Here is a 27,312-nt window from a genome sequence, read left to right as displayed (position 1 = left end):
ACTTGACTTCCTACATTGCTACACACAATGGCAGGAGTAGTGTTTGTCACCACGGAAACCATTAGTTTCTTGGCAACATTCCTATCATCTATGAAAATCAAATCTAATGATGGGATTGCAGTCGGCTGAAACTGGGATATTTCTGCGAGCAAAGGCTTTGGCAGTGCATAAAGCATAAAGGTGAGATGGAAAATAATGAGGAGGTACAGAAAAGTTTTGCTTTTTTTCCCCCCTACCAAAAGGGTCTGCACAGACTTCTTGCAGATGCTGACAGGTGGCTTTCTGAAGACGATAACCCCGACATTTTGGCTTGAATTGTGTTCATCTGTAAGATTTCTGAATGAAAAGCGTGAAAGGACTAACATGTTTTTCCATCACTAAATGTCAACCTGAAAATGACAGACCTGGGAAACGACCGTACAGCCGAGCCACAAGTTGTTTACTCGTATTAGTAATTCACTCACACACTGACCTCTGCACCTCCCAAACTGATCCATGTTTTAATTAGTAATGCATGAAACGGCTCAGCCTAAAGAAATCAGGGCTCATGCAGCTACCGTCTCAATGTACTATGTAGATGAGTCAATATAAGCCTCTTACTTGAAAGATCCATAGTTGTCGTCATCATTACTAATATACAATATAGTAATATTCAAATCTTATTATTTGAATATAAAGCTATGGAAGGTCCTCTTTTAAATACACCTTCCTGCTTATTTCTTCCCTGTAGCGCCATCACATTCCCGAAGGGTAAACCAATTTACATTCTTGTTTTGCTCTTCAGATCCATGCCAGTTTCCATGACAACATAGTTTCACTTTCTCATCCTCTCTGTCTCTCTCTCTCTCTCCCCCTCGTCCTCTCATTCCCCACTGCTACTTTCTTATGTTCTCTTGACCTTCCTCCAATGTTTTTTCTTTCTCTCCAAATACCAGGATCCAAATTCCTCCTCTCCTCTCCTCTCCTCTCATTTCCTCACCTAATTGAGCTCATTCCTCTGCTTGCCATATACCAGCAGAGAATAATGGATGGAGATAAAACATATCTCAGGGGGAACAGTGGGATAGAATCCACAGCATCTTTCTGCATTTTCATCGTAAAATACAAAATGCAGGGTAGTTTGTCTGTGGGCAGTTTTATTTGCTCTTAAATATCTTCAGGCTGGTATATTTGGCACGGGGGATGCCTGGAGCCCAACATTATTGAATCAAAACAATGTGCAGCAGAGTATTATCTACTTGGATTAAAAGGAATTGACAACTGGTGTGTACACAATAACCTGCACAGCTCAAAGGGCTGTTTCCTTATCCTAATATTTAGGAGTTATTCAAGCAAATAAAAGCATATGTGGGCATATGTCTGTTATGATTTGGCATATAAAGACAGAATAATGTAGAGTGCACATCTTTACCCAATGGCATAATTAAAATCTCAAGCTTTTTAATTACTCAATGATTAAAAATGTCTGTTTCCAACAGGTGCGATGGGGCTTCCTTGTCTAATTAATACCAGTCCTTTGTGCTTTGTCTGGAAGGAGAAGGTCATGAAGGCAGTAATCCGTCTCCTGTAGGACTCTGACCAGGCCGCCTGCTCTCACCACGTCTGCAGGTCAGGGAGCCTCAGCAAGTCCCCTCTGTGGGTTGTGACTATTTTCACAGCTCCATTCTGAACCAGTATCCACTGCAGATTTGTGTTTTATTTCTCTCTCTCTCAGTATAAACCATTGCAGCTCCCTCTTCAATGATCTACGACTTGTTCTGCATGTGTCCTCCTCTAATATTTAACTTGTTGTCTCATAAAAGAGTGAGTTTTGCTTTTAGCAACAAAAAACAACAACACAACCTTCATTGTGGGTTGTCTAGGAAGCTACATCCTACAGGTTAAAGAAGCAACTCTTGCAGGCGCAAATCCTTGCAACATCTGGACGAAAAAAAATATTAATATTTCCCTCCACCTGAATAATGTCTTATGTTCCCATGACTATGGCAATTACTTTGGAGGGGCTCAGTGGTAGCCAGCACTTCTGCTGCTCCTGGATATTAAACCCCAGCAATGTTCTTAACAGCAGTAAAACACGTATGCTGTCAGCCTTTTCAAATTGTATGAAACATTTCTTCCATCTTAATTTAAAAACACAGATAGTGTATTTGCAAGAAAGGCCTTTTTTTCCCATTCCAAATTCACTTGAAGGTATATGCTGCCAAGCCTACTTCTGCTACCCAAACCACCAGAGGGAGTAATCAACTGAAAGAAGAGCAGGTTTAACAGTGCAACAACTGGATCTTCACTCGAGTAACTTTATAATGGATTCCCCAAAGCTGAAGCTTTTACGGTGTTTTCTGATTTAGGCTACTCCTACTAATTTCTACTGCAGGATGGTGGTCATCAGAAATGCGATCTGAGAAGGAAAGCGTGATTGGTTTGCTGGATCGGATAATCCTGAAAATAAGACACCTATTTGATTTTTTTTCTTGATTGATTGATTAAGGCGCCGACAGTGCATTTTATATTAACGAAACATTTTAATAATGGGTGTTGACATCACAATCTTCTAAACAAAATGAGCCAATACACATAAATATATACATATTTGGAAGTCATTTCCCTTACATTTCCATTCTCATAACCAAAAAAACGACTCCACAGCACAGATGTCCGGTATGACATATCAGTACAGTGACACACGGATACCCGTGTGGCCACACTAATTATTGTCAGCGGCTGGGAGTGATATGGACTCGCAGAGAAATGCAACGTCCTGCCCTTCTGCATCTTGAATAGTGGGAGTCATGAACCGCTGCAAGGTGACGCGTCCCTTGATTTCAACCGAAACTTCAACCTAGACACGCCGTGTTATTTACCACCATCTGAACCTCCCGTCCAAAAAAAAAAAAAAAAAAAAAAACATCCCCAAAAAACGGCATCAGCTCTCTCTCTCTCTCCTTATCAAACAAACGAGATCGGGACCATCTTGCGCAGTGAGCCTACGGAGCAAGCGGTGGCGGCCACTCCGGGGAATGTCGACCGGCCGTCAGTCCTGACATCGGCCTCTTCTGATCCCACGCACCAGGTAGGACTCACGGCTTTTCAAAACACTGTCACAGCCGAGGCGCGCTAGCCGCTTTTGCCCCGTTTCACGAGCTGTCCCCGTCACGCGCCCGCTCGGGTAACTTTCCCTTCCTTTTTACGAAGTCTCCCGGTTCGCTAGCGAGCCGTAACAAAGTTCACCCCCCCTCCCGTTAGCTAGCATGGGTTCGCCTGCAGATGTGGTGCGACGGCGGTTTACCAGCGAGTAGCCTAGCGAGGACGTGAATTAGCATGCTACGTTAGCCCGTGGACCTGGCTGGCGCAGCAAGTCTCCGCTCATGAGCGCCGCCGGGGTTCACGCCAGGGGCATGCGTGTCCTTACGCTCCGCTCCCGACGATATGCGGGGCTGGCTCGACATTATGCGTTCACGCGACACTCATGAATACGTACACCCGCAATCATGTGTGCATTATTAATACGAGCTCGTCGGGAGAGCTAGTCTGACAGAGCCACATTTGAATGTTTTTTGAGCTAAGCAGCTAAAGGCTCCGTGAGGTGACGGGCTGCGTGACCACAGCGCTACCTGTCACTCAGCGCGCTCTGCGCTGGGGCTTTCTGGAGAACATATGCTGGGGATACTGGCGCCGCTTCGCACTGTCTGTCGCTTTTACTGCTGCCGTGGACAACGTTAGCGTTTAACGTGACGTGAGATAAACCATCTACATGTGATAGAAAACGTGTGTATTTTCATTTTAATGGGCATTTCCTGCCCCGCTGTGTTTTTCGGCTCCACTCAGACGAGCGTACACTGACGACAAGCTAAGTTTATAACGTCACGTGACAACTAACGCGTTGTGTTGGCTGAAGTTAATTGCAACAATGTAAATGTGATGATAACCCTTTGCCACTATTATAATGGTAGATATTATAATTATATACAGCACCTAAATGCTGTATTTAGGTGCCCCCCCCCCCCCCCCCCCCCCCCCCCCTCTTTCTCCTCCCATGCCACCATGACCCTGCTCGGTCCAGCCTGTTGAATACGGTGTAAGTCCCGTTCACCAAGAGAGATACTACAGCTTCTTTCTTGAGCTACACAGCGGTGTGTGTGTGTGTGTGTGTGTGTGTGTGTGTGTGTGTGTGTACGTGTGTGTGTGTGTGTGTGTGTGTACGTGTGTGTGTGTGTGTGTGTGTGTGTGTGTGTGTGTGTGTGTGTGTGCGCGCGCGCGCGTAGGAGCTCCATGCTCCTGTTTGTGTATCTACAATATCCTGGTGAGCTATATATAGCACCTAACAGAGTTTGCAACTTGATCCGAATTGTCTTTCAAGGCTTCAGTGTTGCTTTCCACTGGAAGTGAGATATCTCAGAGCATCTTTTATTCTAAGGACAGTCCACCGCCTACCTGTAGGTGCAAGTTATATTTTGTGTTTTTGTCTGAGTTTTATCCTGGGGGGGGGGGGGGGGGGAGGGGTAAATTAGTTTGTCGTGGCTAATGATGGACACTTTAGCATGAGAGGGCTTAATAGACCACATTTAGTGTTTTGTCCATCCATTGCTCAGCACTTCACAAACTAATATTTCAGCAATTGTGTGCACTTTGGTAGATTGATCTTGCATAAAAAAAAAGACAAAGAAGTGACGATGAAGAAGTCTTTCTGTAGCAGCAAGAACGCTAATGTGTCTAAAATTGTACAGCAGAGCAACATGCCAGCCTGCACGTATTGATTGACATATTCTGGGTGTGAATGTGCTGCCTCTTTTTGTTTTGTCCAGAGTTGATTTGAAACAAACAAGCATGTGACAGCGTCTGCACATCCACGCAGACGGCTCCCCGTGCAAGCAGAGACCGATTTGGTTCGCTGCTGACAAAGTGTTTCTTATCTGGTTAGGTGATCTGAGAACTTTGGGCTGAGTTACAGGGAGCACTGCTAAGGTGAGCTATGAAAGAATAATGTGATATTGAGAATGTTTCCACACGGCAGAAGACATTTAAGCTCTGGACCCTGTGGGCCTAGTGAAAATAAACAAAGGCAATGGCCTTGAATAGAAAGCATTTAGACCAAATGTTTTTTTGTGACACTTGCATTCTCGTTTACATTAATTGTCCCAGCATCTGTTGTGGTTATTTGCCTTCCTCTGTGCTTGTCTTTTGCATATGTTTTTACATGCAGTCTTTGTGAACAAGAGTACTCTGTCCACACTGCTGCTGGTCCTCAACCTTCCACATTACATCAATATATTTAGTCACACAAGACGTTGCATTTAAGCTTTTTTAACGTTCGTTTGTTCGGTCAGGTGAGAACAATGCCTCTTGAACTCGGGTGTGTACCAAATAACCGCACCGTGATCTTGTGAGCATGCAGGTCTCGGTCCCTTTACTAGCAAACGGCGGTGCTTAACCCTCAGATGCTGTACACAGTTTCATGGGTGCAGGAGGACAGACGTTCACCTCTGTTTGTCTCGTGGATGCTGATATTATGTTATTTCTTCATGTGTTCAAAGCAGTTACAAGGGAAGGAAATCTTGTTTTGTTTTGACTCTCGTCATACCGCCAAATTGCCCCAATATCCGATAAATGAGATACTTGTGGGTCTGTGTGACTTTGTTTACAAGTCTGAAACTGGTCTGAGTTGAACTGGATGACTAGAACAGGAAAATGCATTACCGAAGAATTTTCCAGATACAAAACCCCCTGTAGGTGTGATCACAGGCTTGTTGACCAACAAGCCCACATTCCTCCTTTCCCCTGAGGCCAGAGCTCTGATCAGATCTAACCGATCATCAAAGCTTTTTAACAATATTAAGCTATGTCTTCGCTGTCTGTAGGAAAAAATGTGGGAACTGAGAGCATCACTTTTTTCCCCATGATTGAGACAATAAACACTCGTCTTGTTGAGGATGTGGAGAATCTCACGCTCGCTGTGACTCCACATTGCATTTCAAAGTGCCTCATACAGAGGTCCACTTGTCCAAAGTACATTTTGACTTGCAAATGGCCTTATTTGTTAGCTTTTATCAAAGAACAACAAAGACTAAAGTTAATGACCACGTTTTGTCTGCCTTGCTCTCAAACTTGCGGTGAACTGCGAAATACATATTTGGAGTTTCGCCCTCTCCAATGACACCCAACTAACGTGCATGTGCAACAGTCAACAGAGATGAGAAGCAAGCAAGGTGGCTCATGTTTCAAGTTTAGAGGACGTTAAACCCCCCCACCCCCACAAAATTAACAAATTGGTGTACAGATATAACACTACAATACATAAAATAGAGCTAACTCCTATGGTACTTTCATCACCAAAAAGCAATGCGTTTATTACTTTATTACTACCACTTGGCATTTTACTGGCCCTGGGCAAGCCTTATTCTTGAATCCTGTAGATGTCAGAATACTTTGCTTCTATAACTTCAGTATATTAATCCTTATGACATCATATCAGTTGGATTTTCATCAGCCTATCTTCAAATAAGGTGGAAGATTCTGTGATGGCGTGATGCTTTAATGCTCAGACTGATCAGTTGCTTTCAAGTGTTCAAGCAGTCTCTGATACTTGGACGGCATGTATTCCTTGGCTACTTATACAATGCAGTAATTCACTAGTAGATATAATCCTTTATCCACGCAGATATTTTAGCCCATTAGAGGACCCTAGGGTGTTGTGGTACTTCTGAAACCCAAACCAGCCCCAGTGTTTTGAACCGAACTGTCTGCGCTACTATAACCCTCAGCAGGGCTCAACATGCTTGTGGAACTGAATTTCTTTTGATAAAAGTGTGCGGGACCTCTCCAGGGGAAGGTGGGGTCTGTTGTGTCAAAGTTTTGTATCCGAGTGTTTAATAGCTGTTTGACTTTTAGCAACACAGAACCGTGAGGCCAGGTGCTGTTGGAGAATCAATAGACAACGTTTGCATAAAATCCCCAAGTTACTTCCTAGTGTGTGAACGCTGAACTCTTCACACGCTGACTTTTACTCCCTGCTGTATGAACGCGCAATAGTATTTCAGCGTTGTGGGTCACGTGCAGCTCTGTGTGGCTTTAACAGTGGATATCATTTTTCCCCTCTAAGCAGTGTGTATTGCAAATTGTATTACACACTAATGCACAAACAAACAGGCTCTGACTGGGATTCTACAGCACATCCGGATGCTGCGTCATCAAAAAAAAAGAATTCTGGCTGGTTACACAAAGTGTCTGTGAGAGTACATACAATCAGCCAAACATGTGCAAACACTTTGCAGGTAGTTTCCCCCACTTGTTTATATCATTACAATAATTATCCAGGTGAATGTTCCTCTTTCTGTGGCTTTCTTTCAAATCTTCTCTATCTTTAAGTTTTTCACAACTGGCATCAGCTCGGGACTGACTTTTCTTTTTCTACCTTCACTGCGTTTTACGCAGTAGTGACTCGTACCAGGGCCATGTCAGGGTTAGATGCGACTAAATCTAATTGTTGTCTTTCTGTCCCCTAATTTGTTTAATGACTGGGTGGGTTATTTTGATTAAAGGCCAGGTTATGTTCAGGCTGACGTTTTGCTTATTGTTATGGTTCGTTCAATGTTGTTGTGGGAAGAAGACACTGTGCAAACCCTACTGCTCCCCAGGAGAACAACGGGTAGTACATGGTTTATTTGTCGGCTGTATTGAAAACGTTCTCAACAAACTCACGTATCGTGTTGAGTGCATTCTCGCACACGTTTCTAATGATGAGGATCTTTGGCTTGAGGTGTGTGTTCGTGTGTGTGTGTTTGTGTTCTCACCTCAACACTTGAGTGGCTTCTGTCCATCGGCCCACTGCTTCTGAGATGCTTCGTAATGCTGGCCTTCTATCTGTTCTGAGGCTGCAGTTTGGTCTTTTTTTCCGTGCTCTAGTTGGCTTTTTTCCCAGAATGTGTTGGAAAGGATGCAACCCTTGACCCTCTGTACAAAATGAGCCCAGTACTTCCCTGTCACCCGAGCTGAGACAAAACCACGGACCTCCATTCTTCTTACCGCTTAATTCCCATCCTGTTGAGGAGGTCTTTATCAACATTTGTATGGAATAACCAATAAATCCAGTGTAAATGGCCCACATTACCCGACCTATCCTAGTTCAGCCAGTCCGGAACATATATTGTACAAATGCATGCAGTATCCACCCTGATTGTAGCATATACATCAATGTTGACTTTCACTGAGTCGGTTAATATTTTAGCTAAAAATGTATTGTCCTCGGCTTAATTCAGTGGTTTTAGTTTTTGGACCGTTCGCAATGTTTCCCCTTGTAGTACAAAGGAAGGTACATCTTAGGTCATCTCCTTAATCATCGCTGGTCTGCTACATCAAAAGACTGCGCTGCTTTGGGATCTCCACAAATGTCTCACTTTTCCCTTTTTTTTTTCTCTCTCTCTCTGTGGCCTTTCCCCTGTTGCAGGCCCTTCTCTCTGCGCATCGCCTACTGGTTAGCCTATATTTACTCAGACCCGTGACATGTTGTGTTGCCACAGCAACCTGCCACAACCCCCCCCCCCCCGAGATTTTTGTTGTTGTTGTTGTTTGCTGTCACCTGTGCACTGTCCCACAATACACTGCAGTTAAGCATCAACAAGTCCTAGGACTAGACTGAGAGTTGGGAGTGCAGAGAAGGCAGCTATACAGATCACAGACTTCACCCAGTTTGTGGATTCACATCTCATAAAAGTACAAATACTTTTTTATCAGTGTTAAACAAGACTGATCATCAAACAGACTGAATCCATCTCATTCTTAAGTGTTTATTGAAATGGGTGCCGACCTGCAGTAACCTCTTGTTATGCGTGTACACTTATACATTCCTCCAACACCAGGCTGCAGAAAAAACAAAGTGCATATTGGGAGAAGAGAACAAGCGCGTGATTGAAGGAAGACGGGGAGGGAAGGGGAAGAAAAAAAAAGTTATGTCAAGAACTATAAAAAGCAAGACATATATATGGCTATAGGGCTGAATGTGGTCAATAATCCGTGTTCAGGGTTTCCCCGCCTTTTAACACTCTTATCAGACTCTCTTCAGTGCTCTGACCAAAAATGCCAAACATGCAGTATACTGTGTGTTTTTTGTCTTCTCCCTTCTGCAAGACTTTTGAACGCGTTCCAGTTGTGTCCTTTCCTCGCTCGCTGACGGCATACAAATATAATCTTCTCTCTACCTGAAAGTTAAAGAGTTTTGAGTTTACTGCCACTGGCTGCACCAACACCAGATAATTTCCCCGAGATCGGTCATAGTTTCTCGGTTCATAATCTGCGATCAACTCCTAGATTATCAGACAAGGAAGGTTTGTGCTTTCCAATTAGGTGACCTTTCACATTGTACGAGACCCATGAGGGATTTTCTTTTTCACCTTTTTGGTTTTCTTGAGATTCCAGCAGAAACATGCAAGAGCTGGAACTGCATTCGTCAAAGAGAGCCTGAAGCTTGTGATTTATCGGGCGCTGGCACCAATGATCACTCCGAATGTTCTGATGGATGTCACTCAGAAGCCGTTTCACATCATTGGTGTCAGTATTTTTTTTTTGTGTGTGCAAGTTGGCAGGGGCTTGATAGGCGATTCAACGTCTTTAAACCGAGCTCAGCTACCCCGTCATCACACTTGTTGATTTTTCTACAGTCGCATGGCGTGCAAATCAGTTCAGCTCTTACAGCACAATGGCAGCAGACAGACGCATTTCAACTTTTTTTCTCTTTCTCTCTCATAAATGTAGTGCAGCAATTTTGATTCAGTCGGTTCATTATAGATTTCACACTCGAGGGAGTACCAGCTGTGATATTTGAAATGTATGATCGGCTCTTTTTTTATATATATATATATATATATATATATATATATATATATATATATATCTATCTCAGATTCTCACTAAGTTTAGGTTTCACAGGTCTAAACTCAACCATCAACTGGCTGTTTGTAGCTTTGTTTCCTATGTTGCTGCTGATAAATTAAGAGTCCTGTCCTCTGTTTCAGGACGCTAATTTTATTGCATTACATACAATACGGTTTTCGTCACATAACATAAAAGTCTTCAAAGCTGTCTGTGTCACATCACCGTTTATAACATTTGTAATATCTGCTATTAAAGAAGGCCCACAGGTAGATTGACCAGCACGAGCTGAAACGTAAGCGGCAGTGTTTCTATCTCAGTGGTAAGTGGTGTTAAAGGTGACAACGTTGTTTTGAAACCGTTGTGTGTGCACATGAAGACATGGTGCATGACACCAGCCACATGGACCACGTTACATGTGTCACATTAAAGCAGAGGAGGAAAAACCACCATCAGATGTGTTGAGTGCGCTTCATTTGAGCAGGTTGTGATAAACTAGAGCTGATGTGAACACTTTTAGAAAGCAGTACTTGAACTAAGGAGGTTCAGGACAGGACAGCAAAAAACACTGCGAGTCTGGACCCGCCTGTGGGTCCAGACTCTGTCTTTGGGAATGACTTTCTTAGATCACCATAATATCTGATTAAAAGCTGAAGAAGGACCCTGCAAGGACACATCTTAATTTAATAACAGTCCTTCACAGATGATTTATTTAGTTAACAGTCATACATGTTGTGTTAGCCGTGGCCTTGTCCTAAGTTAGAGAGCAGAGCGGCCAATTGTCCTTCTCTGAGGCGATCTGACTGGCGCCATGAGCAAATTTCTTAACTCATCAAAAAACAGTCTCAACTGTGCAGCTACGTGCGCTACTGCGTCAATACACATTATTCATTCATCAGTACTGTTAAACACTTTGGCCTCAGTGTTTACTGGTGTCAATCCACAGAGCAGCCTTGTGGCATCTGTGTTTTGGACTTGGCTTCGTATTCTGCTCTCACCGCTGGCCCCCGACTTCTCCGGGCTCTCTGGGTCTATTAATACCAGCTCGGTCTAAAAATACAGGGCACCGTGTGACCCACTGGGACTAAATAAGACCTCAGCCTTTTACTGTAGAGAGAGAGAGACACACACGCACACACCTGCATTATGGTTGCTTTATCGTTTACCTGGGATTCACACTGAAACCTGGAAATCAAATCATCCAAGAACTTTCTTAAAATATAATATTCCTGGATGGTCAGCTGAAGAAAGATGAATAGAACGTCACAGTTGTCCTTACTTTTTAGACACTTCATTTAACTCCTTCACCAAACCCCAAACACACACACCAACCAAGAACAATACTGTTGGTTTCTATTGATGTTGAAGGAATGCACTGGGCTTTGTGGTGTGTGACGCGTTCGCCTGCTTTACGTGTGTGTGCTGTGTGCTAATCATCATGTTCCAGAATGAGTTGGCTTCAGATGTAAAGACCATGCGCAGTGGATTTTGAATCTCATTGAATTATTTCACTAATTTGTTTTGGAGCAGTGATTGGACGCATCTGGACAAGGTCCCACTTTTAAATTGAATTTGTTTCCAAAACAAGTTGTGCAAATGTCAAATGAGGAAAGGGAAATGGAGACATTTTATGCCCCAACACATTTGTTGATTGAATAAAAGCTCACCTTCGCAGAAACATATTCCCAGCTGAACTCTTTCAATGGGAGCAGCATTTTTCGTTGAAGGCTTAATAAGTATCTTGCATGCTTTTAAAGAACCGTGGACATCAGGGCATGAACATAATGCCAGCCTTCCTATTTTTGTTTTCAGTCTCTCTGCTGGCTCCTCCACATAATCAACAGGTGTCGGTTGGATACATTTTGTTAACATTGTGCACATCATAAACATTGTCCGTACTATATTGTCATTAGTTTTGTGTCGCATGCGTGTCTTTTAACTGTACACGCCTTGCTTTTGTGTAAGACGATACGTTTTTTTGTTGTTGTTGAAACTAGAGCTGATCCCAACAAACAGTGAGAGGCCCAGCACTTTGTGTTGTAAAGCTTAGCTGACCGACCCGTTTGGGCCTCCAGCTCTGTGGTCTTGGTGTTGGCTCCCTGGAAGCTGGCGGTGAGCTCCAGGTCCGGCAGCAGCGGCTTGTCTGCCGGACCTGGAGCTCACCGCCGCCCTCCGGAGCTGCTGAGGCTGCTTTAGTTTTAGCTAAAAATGTAGTTTTCAGATCAAGAACACAGATATATTTGAATTGAGGCAATTCAAACGAGAGACGATTCCAGTCAGTCAGTATCGGTCCACTGAGTTTACATTTTATTTAAATATTCGCTCAGACAGACTTGTTTGTTGACATTCTCAGATTACTGAGCCGACTCCTGAATGAAATGCAGTATTTCTGACGTTATCTGGATAATTTGGCTTTACAGAGGTAGTTACCAAGGTTAATATTGTTTAATTGCCTGCACAAAAGATAATTACTACCCCGAAAATTACTGTATCATTTATGTCCTTCAATATTTTTTTATTATTTTTAGATGCATATACATTTTCTCAAAAGTAGGAGCTGAAGTTACAGGTCATTGGAGGTGATCTAGACGGGGAGGATCTCGTTAGAAGCAAGCTATATTTTTGTGGAGTAATGCCTTCAACTGACTTTATTATTATTTCACTTTCACTCTATTTGTCTTTGTCCGCTTGACACAGTATTTCTCCTGATGGGGCATCCTTTCAGCTCCAACTGTTTAGTGTCAGTTTGGCCATTGGAGGGCACACGTGCCTCTGTATAACACAGTGCAACAGTGACCGTTGTCTTGTCATCTTTATGGGTTTAATGCACTTATTTTACCGACATTCATTTGATATGATGGCTGTGCATACAAATTACCACCCTAATAAACCGAACACGAGAGCAGATGTTTTTTCTTCACTGCATGTACAATATTGTATTGATACAGGGTGTTTACCTAGCAAACTTATCCAATCACAGAGAAAGTTAGAGGCAAACCAAGTTGCCTTTTGACTTTACTCCCACACAGCTCCTGACCCTCACTGGGCTGGCTAAGGTTATCATTTTTGCAAAAGCTCTGTGTATCTTATACACAACACCAAGCCGGTGCTTTGGGATTTACACATCCTGGAGGATGTTTTGGAAAAAGTCCCTTTTTTTGGGGGAGAAAAATGCTGTCTACAGATTTAACCATCTTAATATCGACGTACTGTCAGTAATTATGCTTTGTGACCGGCCCCTGATCTCTTCTTGACCACCAGTTAGAGTAGTTTTGGAGCATGTGTGCCCAGGCACTGTATGGCTATGGCTCCAACTTTGACTGGAGTTGTTGCATTAATCCACATTAATTAATGGGACTTTTTAACAGGCTCAGCATCTATGAGCTTCATCATGAAATAGCGATTGCACAGTTTAAACTTGAATATTTTACCAGCTCAAACAGAGCGGCGGACTTTCGTCAAAACAAAACAAAAAAACCTTCAGTTGCAGTCTGTGAGGCCAGATGGAGTTCTGCAACTTTATCATCATGAACACAAAAGCCAGACTGAGACTGAATGTTCAAACCTGCTCTGGCAGAGAACTGTGCCTGCAGAAAGGGGCGGGAAAGAGAGAACACCTCACTCAACATTTATTGTATAACCTTGTTCTTTTTTTATTATTGCAGATTAATTGCATAACAGTCATATTGCTTTGTTAAATGTGTCCCTCAAATGTCATCATAATTAAGATGTCAGGTGATAAATGCCTTGTTCAGTTTGTGCAATGGGATCAGGATGTAATGAATGCTGATGACGCCAATCAAATTGGTTCTTCAGGTGTGTCCGATTTAGACAACGCCTATTTTTTTTTTTTAACAAGAAACAATTAGGGTGAAGTGGGTTCCTACCTCCTGCCCTCGGCCGTCATTTTTATCTTAACTACACCCTGGCCCTGCACATAAAGTTTCCTCACTGCACCTTGCATAGTTGTGATCAGGGCAGGACATTTACATATTTTTTTAGGGGGCAATTTTTGCCCCCACCGACTGAAATCCAGGGGAATTTCAATAAAAATTGGGGGCACTTTTTGAAACTTGTGAAATAACATTTAACCTTTGTTCAAAATAATAAATATACTTATTTAGGCTTACAGTATATGAGCAATTATCAAATGGCAACAATATGAATTAGGCAGTAGTCTACAGATCAAGTGTTTTTATTAGATGAACAAATTGATTGAACAAACATAAATCAGACAATCATATTCAATTTCATTCTTATTTCTTTGTGGTCATTTATTGTTATTACATTTTTTAAACAACTATTAACAATTATAACTTTTCTTTCTTTTTTTATAATTTTTTTGTTACCTCAATCACATTGTACCTACTAGGGGTGGGAATCACCAGAGGTCCCACGATTCTATTTTATACTGCGATATATTGAGTATTGCGATTTATTCGAGCTGTATGCACCTAAGAGGGGGCGGGGTTTATCTCTGTGCAAGCAGTTTTCATTTACGCCTTCCACCATGGGTTTGTAATATTATCCGTAGCCACACAGCTCGGTGGATTTCACGCGAGGAAGTGTGTCTGAATGACGGCCGCTTCCAGTGCTAGAGGACCCGTAGCCAGTTTGATGCTTTTTCTAACGTCTTTGAGCAGCGGCATGTCGCGCATGTTGTCCTGTGTGCTGCGCAACAGCTGTGAGAGCAGCGGCACTACGAGTGACAGGAAGTCAAGACGTCTGATTTAAACATGGACGGCGCATTTCTAATTTCTAAGTTCATTACATTATCATAATTATTAGAGGAAATTGTGAGGGCATTTTTTGCCCCTCTCGTAGTGATATCAGGGCAAAATTATATTTCTTAGGGGCAGTTTTGCCCTTTGCCCTCGTGTATTTCCGACGCTGGTTGTGATGCTATCAAGGTGACACAATCTGGCCAAAGACACACAGAAATATGAACACCCGAGAGTATTCAAAATCACTGTGTTTTCCCCAGGACACACACGCGCACACGCACTCTCACACAAGGTGAAAACAATACCGTCGTCGCTGTCACGGCTGCGAACAAGCAATTCACACTCTGCCTCGACGCACCATGTCATCACTGGTGCAACCATTTGTTTTGCCTAATCACTTGTTTGGCGATGACCTGTGTGTATGATCAAGAAGTGACGATACTTTTTTAACACTACAATCAATAGACTGAAATGTACGGAAGCGCATTGCATTCACTGGATAAAAAAAAAATAGACCCCTTTTCTTGTAATTACGACATCTTTTCTCGTAATTACGACATCCTGATCTCGTAATTACGAGAAAAGAAAAAGGAAACGTCTGTAAATCCTCTCTCAGTGGCAATTATGGCGCTATCGCAGTTAATCTGATATTATTACCTTCTCGGTTTGAGACACTGAGAAATACTGATGTTTCTAAAAAATGAGGATTGTATTAAATTGAGTATGTCAACACTGCGCAGGCATCTCAAGGCGTTATGATTGTTCAGGCGGAAAGCCCAGTCTGACGTGCTGGATGTCGCTCTGTTTCTGCAGGAGCAGTTGAACCAACACGGGATGCTTCATGGATACAAATTCATGCATTTGAAATGCATCCAATCTGGTTTGGTAGTGACTGTAGCGGACCTCTGAGAGTTTAAAGTATTGTAATAGTTTGTTCCTTTTTTTTTTTTTTGTCCTTTATTTTAGTCCGTTTTGTTACTGCAGTCGGTGCATTTCCGGTTGCGCTCTTATTTTGAAGGTACAAAAAACGGAAGTTGTTCGTAAGAAACGGGCAAAAAGGAAAAGTTGCCATAACAACGGAAAACAGTGATAACAAGGTTACGGATGTATTAGTTTAGCACCTGGCTGATATGGGCACAAGGTTTGCACCTGTTCAAGTTCATTTTTTGAGAAAATATTGTTTTAGATGGTTAAGTTTTTTGTCTGTGTCAGAGCTTAAGCTAACCAACTGCTATTTCCGTTTTTCTTCATAGTTCTTACGGTGACTTCAATAAACCTTTACGAACCATCACTCAAAAGACTCCAGACTATAATTCTGCGGGGGATGCTGCAGTGACTCAAAGAACTGTGCGGCACCTGTTAAAAATCCTAGATCCTCAAGGAGTAGCTAAGGCAACGGAACCGTCTAGGAAGACGCCTGTACACATACATGCATACAGACGCCTGTACACATACATGCATACAGACGCCTGTACACATACATGCATACAGACGCCTGTACACATACATGCCATACAGTGGCCAGTATGGCACCTTTCGTAATCAGGTCAGGATGTCGTAATTACGAGGTCAGGATGTCGTAATTACGAGATCAGGATGTCGTAATTACGAGATCAGGATGTCGTAATTACGAGATCAGGATGTCGTAATTACGAGATCAGGATGTCGTAATTACGAGAAAAGGGGTCTATTTTTTATTTTTTTTATCCAGTGAATGCAATGCGCTTCCGTACAAATGAATAATTTTTAGATTACTTAATTTGTTTACTCAATTTATTAATTTGTACTTGCATTTACAGGTCTAGTAAAAAATAAAGTAATGTGAGACATTGTGGTTTAATTGTATTATCTTGTCTGCAGCACTTTTCTCCAGATGTTGCAACACAAAGTGAGTCTTGAGACTAAATAATTTCTTGGCACAGAAAGGGAAATCTGCTTTGTTTGAGACCTGTGACTACATAATAGTTCAGTTAAACATTAATGTGCTAACCAAAAATTGCTAGTCACGCCAGCACCTTGTTTAGCTTCTCTTCCAGAAGGTCAAGAAACAACATTGATTATATATTATATTATATTATTCATTAGGGACAAGAGTGGTTTAAATAGTTACAATAATTTCCATTCACTGGCGTAGTACCACTTCAGAGAACCTAAAAAAACACTCTAAACCCTCAAGTAAAAACTCATCCAGTCTAAGAACGGCTTTAGCTGTTCTAAAGTCACTGTCATGTTCTTGGCTGACCACTTAAATATAGGCTCTGATCCAGTGGGGATAATGGTAATGCGAGGCCTTACTCCAGGTTTACAAAATGAGCCTTCTATGACTTGTATTTGCTTCAAAGTTCTTTTGGTCTGTGTATCTTCTGGCTTTTCCCCTGCTGATCATATCAACTGTAGCAGAAATGACTGTCTAACTCTCCTTGATATCAACTAAGACTGCTATTCACTTTAGATAGGCCTATCTTTTCTTAACTGTCCACTCGAAGGTCAGCGACTCGCCATATGATTAGTCTGCTCCACTTTGTGTTGCACAAAAGCGAGTGAGTCACACTTTGTCAACAGAAACGACGTCTGACTGTCCCCGTTTGAGTTAATGAGTGATGAACTCCTCGGCCAACAGACAAGGCACCTTTTCTGTGCTGACATGAGCCGGTTCTGGTTAATGACTAGTTACAGTGCTGTGTTTACCATTACCTGTCGAGGTGAGTGAGCGGTACACATGGTTCTGTATGAGCGGGACAGCTGACCCAAGCCACCACACCGTGTCGTGTGCAGCGGGATTATGTCATCGGCCAAAAATGGAAGCCAGTGGAAATGTTTACACGAGATTGCATTATGTCAGACGAGTATCTCCGCTGGATGTTTTCGAACAGGCTGTGATGACTGTTTTGACCAGCCATTGTTCACCAACAGGTGTGGAAGGGTCTTGTTGAGACCTGCCGATACTGAATACGGGTTGTAATGCTCTGTGCACAAGCAGCTGTTGTTGGATACACGAATAAAACAAATGTGTACAACTAGTTTGTAGACTGAACACAGATTCTTCGACTCACTGAGAAGCACAGTCCAGTGGCAACGGTTAAAGTCAGAAGCTTGGGGTTATGGACACAGGCAGGTGGTGGTGTCAAGAGGGTGCCAGCTTGCAGCTATGGACTTGAACCCAGAATGAAAATAATGTGCTTGGAAGTGTCCTCCATTCTTGATGTTGTGCTTGAGTCTTACTCAGTTTAAGACTGTTTCCCCTAGCCTTACTGGCATTACCAGTAAGGCTAGAATTAGATGAGGCGATGCCATCTGGGCTCTCGGGTCACACTAAAATGCGGGTAAAGCTGATACACCCATGAGGTTTGGTGACGTGTCTAAATGGGCCTACACTAGAATCTGTATTGAGCAAGTTGGAGTTGTTTTTGTTTTGATTTGCCTCTTTTTGCTTCCACTCAAAGTGTGAAACAGAGAGAGTGAGTCTCTCTGAGTGAGCAAGGGAGAGACAGGTATTGCTACAGACAGTGTTGTGGAATGTGTGGTGGAGTTTTTGTGGTTTGCTAAGTGTTTGGTAGGAGGAGGGACCTAAAACACTGCTGAGCTGCTTCTGGGCTGCAGGCCCCTCCCCCAGCTCAAACTCAGTCTTTGCTCTCTTTCCCTTAAAGGGACAGTTACCTCAGTCTCTCTTTGGCCTTGCGCTCTTATCAATCTTTTGACTTCTCTCTCTTTTCCGTCTGCGCTCATGACGTTGATGTTGAGCCACAGGCTGAGGACACAGATAGAGAGATAACTGTAAAGGTTGCTATCTGGCTCCACTGATGAGATTACCCTCTTGTTGTCCCCCAGGTCCATGTGTGGTCAGTGAAGCGTCCTGGAGAGCAGCATGGCAATGTATCAGTTGAGCGTCGGGTTGAGATGAGGTGAGTGAACAGGCTGAAGAGTTTTCTATCAAGGCCTAACCCAGTCATCCCGCTTTGGTTCCCTCAACAAAAAGCCAATGGTATTTTTCAATTGGATTTTGGATTTTTGCAGAATATAAGGTCTGGCAAACACAAGTTTATGATACTTACACGTTTTGTTCTCAAGGTAATCTTCACAAGTAAAGCCCAGTTTTATTATTATTTATTTTTTGTAGCATGAAAGCAATTGCCAGAAGTAAAGTGTTCGGCTATAAACAAACTACCCCACGGTCACCTGAGTGCGAGTAAACACACGAGCCACACCGCCTTTTTTAAGATGCGTAAAAGCTTCAAAATCCACAAGTAGGGTATTTACTGACTCATTTTATATCGTAGAACAAGACGTTAAAGCTTGTGATAACCACAGAGCTTGTTCAGGCATCTCCAAAAAACTTCCAGATGAGCGAACTGGAATTGCCAAAATGCAATCTCATTCCTGCAGCACTTTATTACTCCCAGATTAGGCCTTGGAGAAAAGTGATCTGAAATGGTCTTTAAACTGTAAGGCCTGATACAGAATTGTATGATTAAAAAACTGATACTCATGATTCTTCTTTTCTCCATCAGTGTCGCCTGTTAGCAATGTGAGTGCCACCAGCAAACAGCTTTTCTCCAGACCTCCACCTCAATCACCAGCCAATCAAATGCACCAAGACAATAAACTGGCCAATCATGGCAAGCAGGTCACCAGTGACAGCCGATCCCAAATACCCAGTGTGAACCAACAGGCTCCGCAGCAGCAAGGAGCTGCTGGCCACTTGGGTCCAAAAGGCGTCGGTGGCCATGGAGTCAAAACTAACCAGCTTTCCCCCAGCAACCCTGGGTTGAAGGCTGTCAGCCAATCAGTGAGCAGCGTCGGAGGGATGCAGAAAACCAAGTCCAAGCGGGAGCGGAGCGTCTCGATCGACTCTGGGGAATCAAGAAATGCCGTTCCCCCAGCCCTGGAGACGGATGCCAAAGGAGGTAAGGCCTGCTTGCACAGACAAAACTGTGTCAGCATCTGCGACGTATTGACTGTGTTTATCTATTGTAAGTATGCTGAAGTTCACTTCCTTCGCCTTCCTATCAGCAAAATCTTTACCCGAAATACCAGATTACGTGCAATCACCTCCTCCACAGCAGGAAGTGAACGTAAGGACTGAGAGGACAGAATAACTTGTTTTCTCTCTCGCTGAAATGCCCTGACCTTTCAGTGAAGCATCAGAATTTCCCCCTGGCCTTTGATAGTTTGTGCCATGCCCGCGCTGCAGTGACGTGTCTCGGATGAAAAAGCATCTGGGCTTTCTGTAGAGCTCGGAGGGAAAGGTGGCGTGTAAGGTAGCAAAACCGTAGTAGACATAAAGAGGTTGTTGTTGAAGCAGAGACGGTGAGTGGTTAGGAAGAGTTAAAGTTATTTTTGTTTTGCGAGTGTCTCGGTACATATGTGTGTTGGTGTGGTTCGGTGCAAAGTGTTTGATTTGTATTTGTTGGTTGTTATTAACGCCCTTGTGTGCTCATGTGACTGCGGATGACAATGTGAGTTTGTGAAACTCAGCTGGGCTTCCTGTACGACTTAAAACTCTTTAAACACACACACTCCGAAGTAGAGGCGTGGTCCCAAAACACAGACCATCGGAGGCCAAAAGAGGGAGAGAATGAGATATAGGGAAATCTCTTCTAGCTCCATTTGACACACACACACACACACACACACACACACACACTGTCTTTCTGTCTCATTCTCTGTGATCTAATTTCTGCTTGTAGAAGTACATTCAATTAAAACCCTCTTTACTTCAAATCACTCCGCCGCCAAACCTGGAAACTCGTTGACAAAAGGTTTGAGCAACGTTAGGTTTCTTTTTTAAGATAAACCACTAAATGCTGGCAACAAAAACATTCACAGAAGACGAGATCAGCTCTGACATGCTGCCTCTGTGTCAAGGTGCCAGCCCTCCCTCTGCTGTCCTTCTCGCTTCATTGTCACTGCATGCATCCTTCCTCCTTCCCTACTGTACACAACTTTGTGGTTACCCAAGCTCATCTGATGTGTTTACTGGAAAGTAGTTTTCTGCCAGAAAGTCAGTAATATATTGAGCAATGAACCTGGGAAATCTTCACTGATTTTGTTTATGGAGTTTCTCTAAATGTGTGACAGTAATCAAGGATATTTGCCAGTGTGCTTCTTCTTTCCTGTCAAACCCACCATTGTATTTGCTGTCAGAAGTTGCTCTGCCTCTTCTATTGCACGTTGCCTTCTGGAAACGTTGAAGCTGCTCCATCCATGCATGCATGCATGCATGCATGCTTCTTGCAGCTGTTTGCGCTCAATGGTGCGCTGCAGCTTGTGCATCCACAAAATCATAATTCCACCACGTGAGAAGCTTCAGCTCAGGCCTCTCAAAACATTGCATTTGCAGATATGTGATTAGCATGTATGGCATATTGTTGCAAAAGAAGATACAATTAATACAAAGATGAGCAGAACTGCAAATCATTTTACCTAATAAGTATTTCATTTAATCTATTTGAGTCAGCTCAGGCTATTTTGATATTTACAAATGTTTCACTGATACAAACGGTATCATTTTAAAGTGACTCTCCCATTTGACTTCCTGTTCCGATTTAAACTGATTTGTTACATTTGTCAAGGCATCTGTAGACTGATCTTATAACTCCTAGCAAGTAAGGCAAAACATATTAGAGCAGATAGTAGTACATCAGCCTCTGCCTCTGGATAATACCGTGGTGGGTTTAGATCATTAGTGGTGAATGATGCAAAGAAAATAACATGGATAATACCCTCTAAAGTATATAAACTATACTAGTTGTTGTCCAACACTTGATGTGTGTATTATCCTCTAGAGGGCGTTATGCGCAGTAAGCGGCGCTGTGTTCTGGAGAAGAAACAGCCGTACAGTGGAGATGAATGGTGCTCTGGACCTGACACGGAGGAGGATGAAGACAAGCCACACACTGCCACCCACCGTGAGTCTGTCTCCACTGAGGGGGGAACACATTGCCAGTTCCACTCCTCACTAACAATAGTGTCATTGTGACCGTAACTTTGAAAGCTGTCTGAATTACATCCCCGATCCCCTCTCCATTTTATTTTCTCTGAAAACGACAGGCTAAGGACATTAATTATCCGTTGCTGTTTTCAGTTCCTGCACACACACACACTGAAAGGAAGGGGATTGGAGCTTGGAGTGCCATGCTGCTCCTCACCACTGATGTGGCGTTACATGTGTTTTAGCTCCATCTAGTGTTTAGATGTTGTAGCCAAAAGGATGTAATGGTATTGCAATTATAAACCAGGATATGACTGGAGTCAAATTAAACCAGTGTGCTACTGCTTTTTCACAGGAGAGCATGGGCTGGCAGGTCCTATTCAAGGGCTCTCTGATCGCCTGTCTGCAGGGCCCATGTCTGAACCTGCGGGTCCTGTAATGGGATGTGGAGTGGGACCAGGGCTAAAGACAGAGCAGCCACCTCAGCCTTCCCAGCAATTGGTGTATGTTTTCACAACCGGCCTAGCTAACAGGTGAGAACTATTTGTAGGCCTGTAATGCAGGTTATTATTCACATCAGAAGTGGAGATGTTTGGATTGTCTTTCTCTCATCAACCAACCTATTTGTTTTGTTTTTTTGCATTATGATTCAATCTCCAGTTCAACACTGAATTGTTTAACTGCTATGAATATTTAATTTGTATTATTGCTCTATTTGCTTGACAGTGCTGCAGAGGCAGTGATGAAAGGACAGACCGATTCCATCCTTGTGTTTCACCAGCAAAATGTTTCACGCCCCAAGTTGGAGCAGGTTAGACATCCACAGCTCAGGATCAAATTAAAAAAGATTGTCAAGTTTGTGTTAAACCACGTGGCAGTAAACGTGTTTTTCCACAGTAAAGACCACAGATGCAAAGTATGCCACGGGGTTAATTTGTTTTGCTATTTTGGTCTCCGGTACCTCTTTGTTCCTGTTTCCATCAGCAGTTGTTGTGATTGCTGTAGATGCTTGTACTGAGACAGTGCACTATATGTTGTTTTGGCAGATTAACAAATAGGCAATATACTGTATAATATAATAACTGCAATTACTAATAGAAATAACAACTTGCCTAATGGTTTTTCTTCTTCTTTTGTCTGCCACAGGGCCACTCATCAGGGAAGCTTCTTAACCTATCTGAGAAGATGAACGCCAGCAGCTCTCCACCCACAGGCACCCCAAAATCCCAATGTGGAACTCCACGGCCAGCCTCTGCAGGTGTTGGAGGCCCATTGCATCCTGCAGGGACACCGTCATCAGCAGGACACTCCGATAATGAATCCTCTCAGACCAGACCTGGCGGAGCCTCCAGCAATAACGGCATCGTCGCCCATAGGTCAGACGGAGGGAGTACGACCACACCTGCAGGACCAGTCCCAGGAGCTGTAGATGGGGAGGGTGCAGGAGGTATGTCTCTTCCTGTAGCTACAGTTTCTCCCTCTGGGAGTCCCTCCATTCTTTCGGCACACCTACAGGGTGACCCAGGCCAGAGGAGTGGCCCGGGGATCATGGATGGTCTTTCCAAAGAGCAGCTGGAACACAGGGAGCGCTCTTTGCAGACACTGAGAGATATAGAGAGGCTGCTTCTGCACAGTGGGGCAAGTGGGGGCCCTGGAGACACAGGAGCCACGAACAGCAATGCTAGTAATAACTCCTCCAACCTAAATAATAACAACAATATTGATAGAAGCGGTATTCTCGAGGACCGCAACAATGGTACAAATAGCTCTGGAAATTGCGGTAGTGGTAATATGCTGTCGACAGCCTTGACTTCGATGGGCGGGATGAAGAAATATGAAGAGCCCCTCCAGTCCATCATTTCTCAAACGCAGTCCCTTGCTGGACCTGTCCTTGACAACCCTCACATAGACTCTCACCATAACCTACAACAACATCCCAATCACCTGCTGTCTTCACCTGGGCTCGACATGGGTCACTTACTCGGACCAGACGGGCTGACCCCAGAGCAAATGGCGTGGAGGAAACTTCAAGAAGAATACTACCAGGAGAAGAGACGACAACAGGAAATACAACCCCCCTCACATCCACAGCACTTAAGAATGATGACAGAGATTGGCATGCAAGGAGGTCCTATGATGATGAGAGGACCCCCTCCCCCTTACCACAGCAAGTCTGGAGACCAGCAGTGGGGTCCTGGCAATATGATGGGAGGGGGAATGGGTGGAAATGCACGAATGATAGACATGCACCAAGAGGGACCCCGTGGCCCAAGGTTCCTGGGACAGGTGCAAAGAGGGCCACCTGGAGGAGGCGGTTTTCCTGGTGGTAAAGGGGGAGTTTTATCAGTGGAGGGTCTAGGACCCCAAAGGCTCACCAGGCCAGGGATGATTTGGCTCGAGGATATGCCCAACAACATAGGTGGTGGGGGTCCATTTCATGGCTGCTACCCTGGTGGACCTCCTCAGCACTTGCAAGGTGACCCAGAACAGCTGTTAACACATGAGGAAATGTTTCGCCTCATGGAGAAACGGCAGATGCAAGGGCTTCCCAGGTTTGAACTTGACAGATTAGCTAAACAGCAGCAACAGGGCAACCTGGGCTCGAGAATAATGGATAATCCCGGGGGCCCAGACTTTCACAATATGGGAATGGGCCGGGGTCCACCCTCCAATCGAGGCGATCCCATGGACTTTCCTGGTTCACGGGAGATTATGTGCTCTCCTGGAGGGGGTCCTCAGATGAGAGACCTTGTGGATTCTCCTCTGGGGAGCAGCCTCACAATGAACATGAACCCACAGATGAATGTTCAACAACAACAACAACAACAGCAGATGATGCTATCTCAGAAGCTCAGAGGCGGTCCTGCTGGAGGGGGGACTTTAGGTGAGCTGTATAGCCCTGGAGAGATTTCACGAATCAGGGCTTCACAGAATGGAAGAGGAGTAAATAAAGGAATGATTCCAGGACCTGATGGCCCCTTCCAGTTTCCCAATCATGGCTCCTTCTCTGGAGGACAGGTGGAAGGGCCTTTTCTTCAGCAACCTGGCCCTGAGATGTTTGGGCCAGACCAGCAAGGTCATAATCAAATGGGAGGTACATCGCGGCTTAGTCATATGCCGATGACTGGAGTCCTCAGGGGAGTAGACCTCGGACCTAGGCACCCCTCTGACCTATCAATCAATGTTAACCCCCGGCGCTCTCCTTCAGTGCCTCGTCCTCATCAGCTCAAATCTCCATCCCTCAACCGGGAGCCATCTCCACTTCTAGCTTCCCCCTCTGCTCCAGGACTGAAGTCACCCTCACAGATATCCTCTGCAGGACATCACCCCACTCTTCCCTCTGCGTCTGGTGCTGGGACTCCTTCCTCTTCTTCCATGAAGTCTCCCCAGATAATGGGGTCTTCCAACCTTGGGTTGCACTCTCCGGCTGCCTCTCCTGGACAACTCAAGTCCCCAACCATGGCTGTGGGCTCTCCAGGTTGGGCGTCTCCTAAAACCGCTCTTCCAAGTCCAGGTGGTCCAACCAGTGGGAAGGTACTGGGCAATGGAGGAAGTAGTTCCAATGAAACAGGTACACTCAAAATTCAAGTGGATGCTGGATCATCATTAATGCTGTTCCTTGTATTGCTGTGATATTAATCAATTATTTTGTATGTGCTTTGCAGGCCAATCGCTTCCCCCCAGGAGTTCCAACTCTACACCCATTAGCCAGCCAGGCTCGATGAATCCTAGTATGCCATTCACTTCCTCTCCCGATAACCATCCAACTCCGAATCCTTTAACGCTCATCATGTCTCAGATGTCCAAGTATGCCATGCCCAGTTCTACTCCCCTCTACCATGACGCAATCAAAACAATTGCCACTTCCGATGATGAGATGCTGCCAGATCGACCTCTTCTCTCTGGTGTCAGCATTGGAGGTATGAAACAAGGACATAGACAGAGAACACCTTATACAGTTTGGCAGTGTGTCAAAAGGAAGCAGTAGAATCATCAAGTGTGTTCATTCTTAATTCTAAATATTCTAAATAAATATATCTTAAATCTATGAATTCTATGGTTTTTACTATTCAAAATGTTCTCTTAGCCTAAACCCTCATATTATATTTGATCTGTTAGAACATATGAATAGGCCTCCAGTTAATATTTAATAAGTAGAATGGTATAATCTTTTTTTCAAATGTTAATAGTGTGATTTTTCACATGCTGTCCTTATTTTATCACCAGGAAACATGGGGAATCCACAGGCTTCCCATATACTGGTCTCCCAGGGCTCCATTGGGCCCAACAGTGATCCACAAAGCCCCATGGGCATCGTAAGCCAAGGTCAGCAACACCTGCCACATGACTCGGCCGGACCTGTGCTTTCTTCACCAAACCAAATGGGCATGCCTGCCATGAATTCTGCCATGATGGGGGGAGGTGCACCTGACGGGATGGGGCCCTGCAATGTTTCACCTATATCTCACAACCAGATGGCAGGCTTTTCTCGCATACAGCCACCTTCTCATGGGCCCATGCACTCACCTATTGAAAGAATGTCACATAATTTCTCCCATTCAAATGAGGATATTCTACCACCACAGCAGTTGCACCTTAGTCTGCTTCGAAAAGGTCATCCTCACCAGCGGCCCTCTCATCCCTCAGACTCATTTGCCTCTATGCCCATGGGGGATAGCCCAGATCTAAGTGAAGTCATACGACCCACTCAATCAGGGATTCCTGAGTTTGATCTCTCCCGCATCATTCCTTCTGATAAGCCCAGTAGCACGCTTCAGTATTTCCCCAAGAGTGAGCCACGTCAGAATCATCATCAGGGGCCACTATCCCATCAACCCACTCCACAGCAGCTCCTCAAACAGCTGTCTTCTTCTGGTCCTCCACACAGCAGCGGCCCCTCCTCCAACCCCCACTTAGCAAACCTACAGAATATGATGGCTGAACAGCAGCTGGTGCCTCACCACTCGCATATTGGAATTCGCCAAAACATGGGCATTCCTCAGGGGGGCTCTAGAGGTATGGTTTCTGGTGGGGGCATGGGCATGGGCCCCATGTGCCCACCTGGACACATGATGGGAAGGACAGGCATGGCGCCCCAACAGCAGCTACAGCAACAGCAAGCCATGATGGCGAACAGCCTTCTCCACCATCCTTCCAATCCATACCCTGGCATGATGTCCTCCCAGCAGCACTCACACAATCTGATGGCACAGCAAAACATTATGATGATGCAGGCTAAGCAGCGAAGCATGTCAATTCCGGGGGATCCCTTTGGCCCCCAGGGTCCTCTCATGTCCCCTCAGGGTCCGATGATGGCCCCTTCTCACCCACAGACTGGTATGATGGGCCCCCAGTCTCTCAGACAACGAGGAATGTCTCTGGACAGTCCCATTGGCTACAGCCCCGGAGGTATGGCCCATATGCCATTCTGATCCAGCTTACATAAACTTAAAAAAAAAAAAAGAGAAAAAAAGTGTCCTCTCGGTTACCTTATCATTGTGTCCAAATTTTTTCATTAATGTTATTATTGCAGTTATTTGAAAAGAGGAACTGTAAATACAATAAATCAGTGATGCTTCAAGTTATGGAATACAACTGATTAAAAATTGAATATTTAAAAGCACTGTAACGCAGTTCAATAACATATTTGAAGCCATTTTCTAAAATACTGTAAAATATGTATATTTCAAAGATGTGTGTAGTTGTCGTGGGAACAGAGTGGCAGTCAGGAGAGTGCCTCAAATTTCTATTTGTTTTAATATCATTGATTTTTTTCTTCAACTACCAAACTGTTGT

At 44.1% G+C, this 27,312-nt stretch overlaps 1 protein-coding gene across 1 annotated transcript; it reads left to right on the top strand.

Moving 5' to 3' along the window:
- Window positions 1-2,585: 2,585 nt before the first annotated feature.
- Window positions 2,586-27,312, top strand: bcl9l (bcl9 like). Its single transcript, XM_079225517.1, has 9 exons — window positions 2,586-3,070; window positions 18,414-18,487; window positions 19,094-19,489; window positions 21,371-21,493; window positions 21,872-22,049; window positions 22,243-22,327; window positions 22,663-25,087; window positions 25,182-25,436; window positions 25,744-27,312. Exons 3-9 carry the CDS (start codon window positions 19,171-19,173, stop codon window positions 26,946-26,948), a joined length of 4,590 nt encoding a protein of 1,529 aa, XP_079081643.1. The 5' UTR covers window positions 2,586-3,070; window positions 18,414-18,487; window positions 19,094-19,170; the 3' UTR covers window positions 26,949-27,312.

Source organism: Taurulus bubalis, assembly GCF_910589615.1.
Source record: "Taurulus bubalis genome assembly, chromosome: 10".
Taxonomy (NCBI): domain Eukaryota; kingdom Metazoa; phylum Chordata; class Actinopteri; order Perciformes; family Cottidae; genus Taurulus; species Taurulus bubalis.
Note: the sequence above shows the minus strand (reverse complement) of the source record. Positions and strands in the feature narration are given on the sequence as shown.

Coding starts and splice junctions, on each gene's coding strand:
- bcl9l (XM_079225517.1), top strand. CDS start 19,171: ATGCACCAAGACAATAAACTGGCCAATCATGGCAAGCAGGTCACCAGT. Junction 22,328..22,662: donor CACGCCCCAAGTTGGAGCAG/GTTAGACATCCA, acceptor TGTCTGCCACAG/GGCCACTCATCAGGGAAGCT. Junction 25,088..25,181: donor AAGTAGTTCCAATGAAACAG/GTACACTCAAAA, acceptor TGTGCTTTGCAG/GCCAATCGCTTCCCCCCAGG.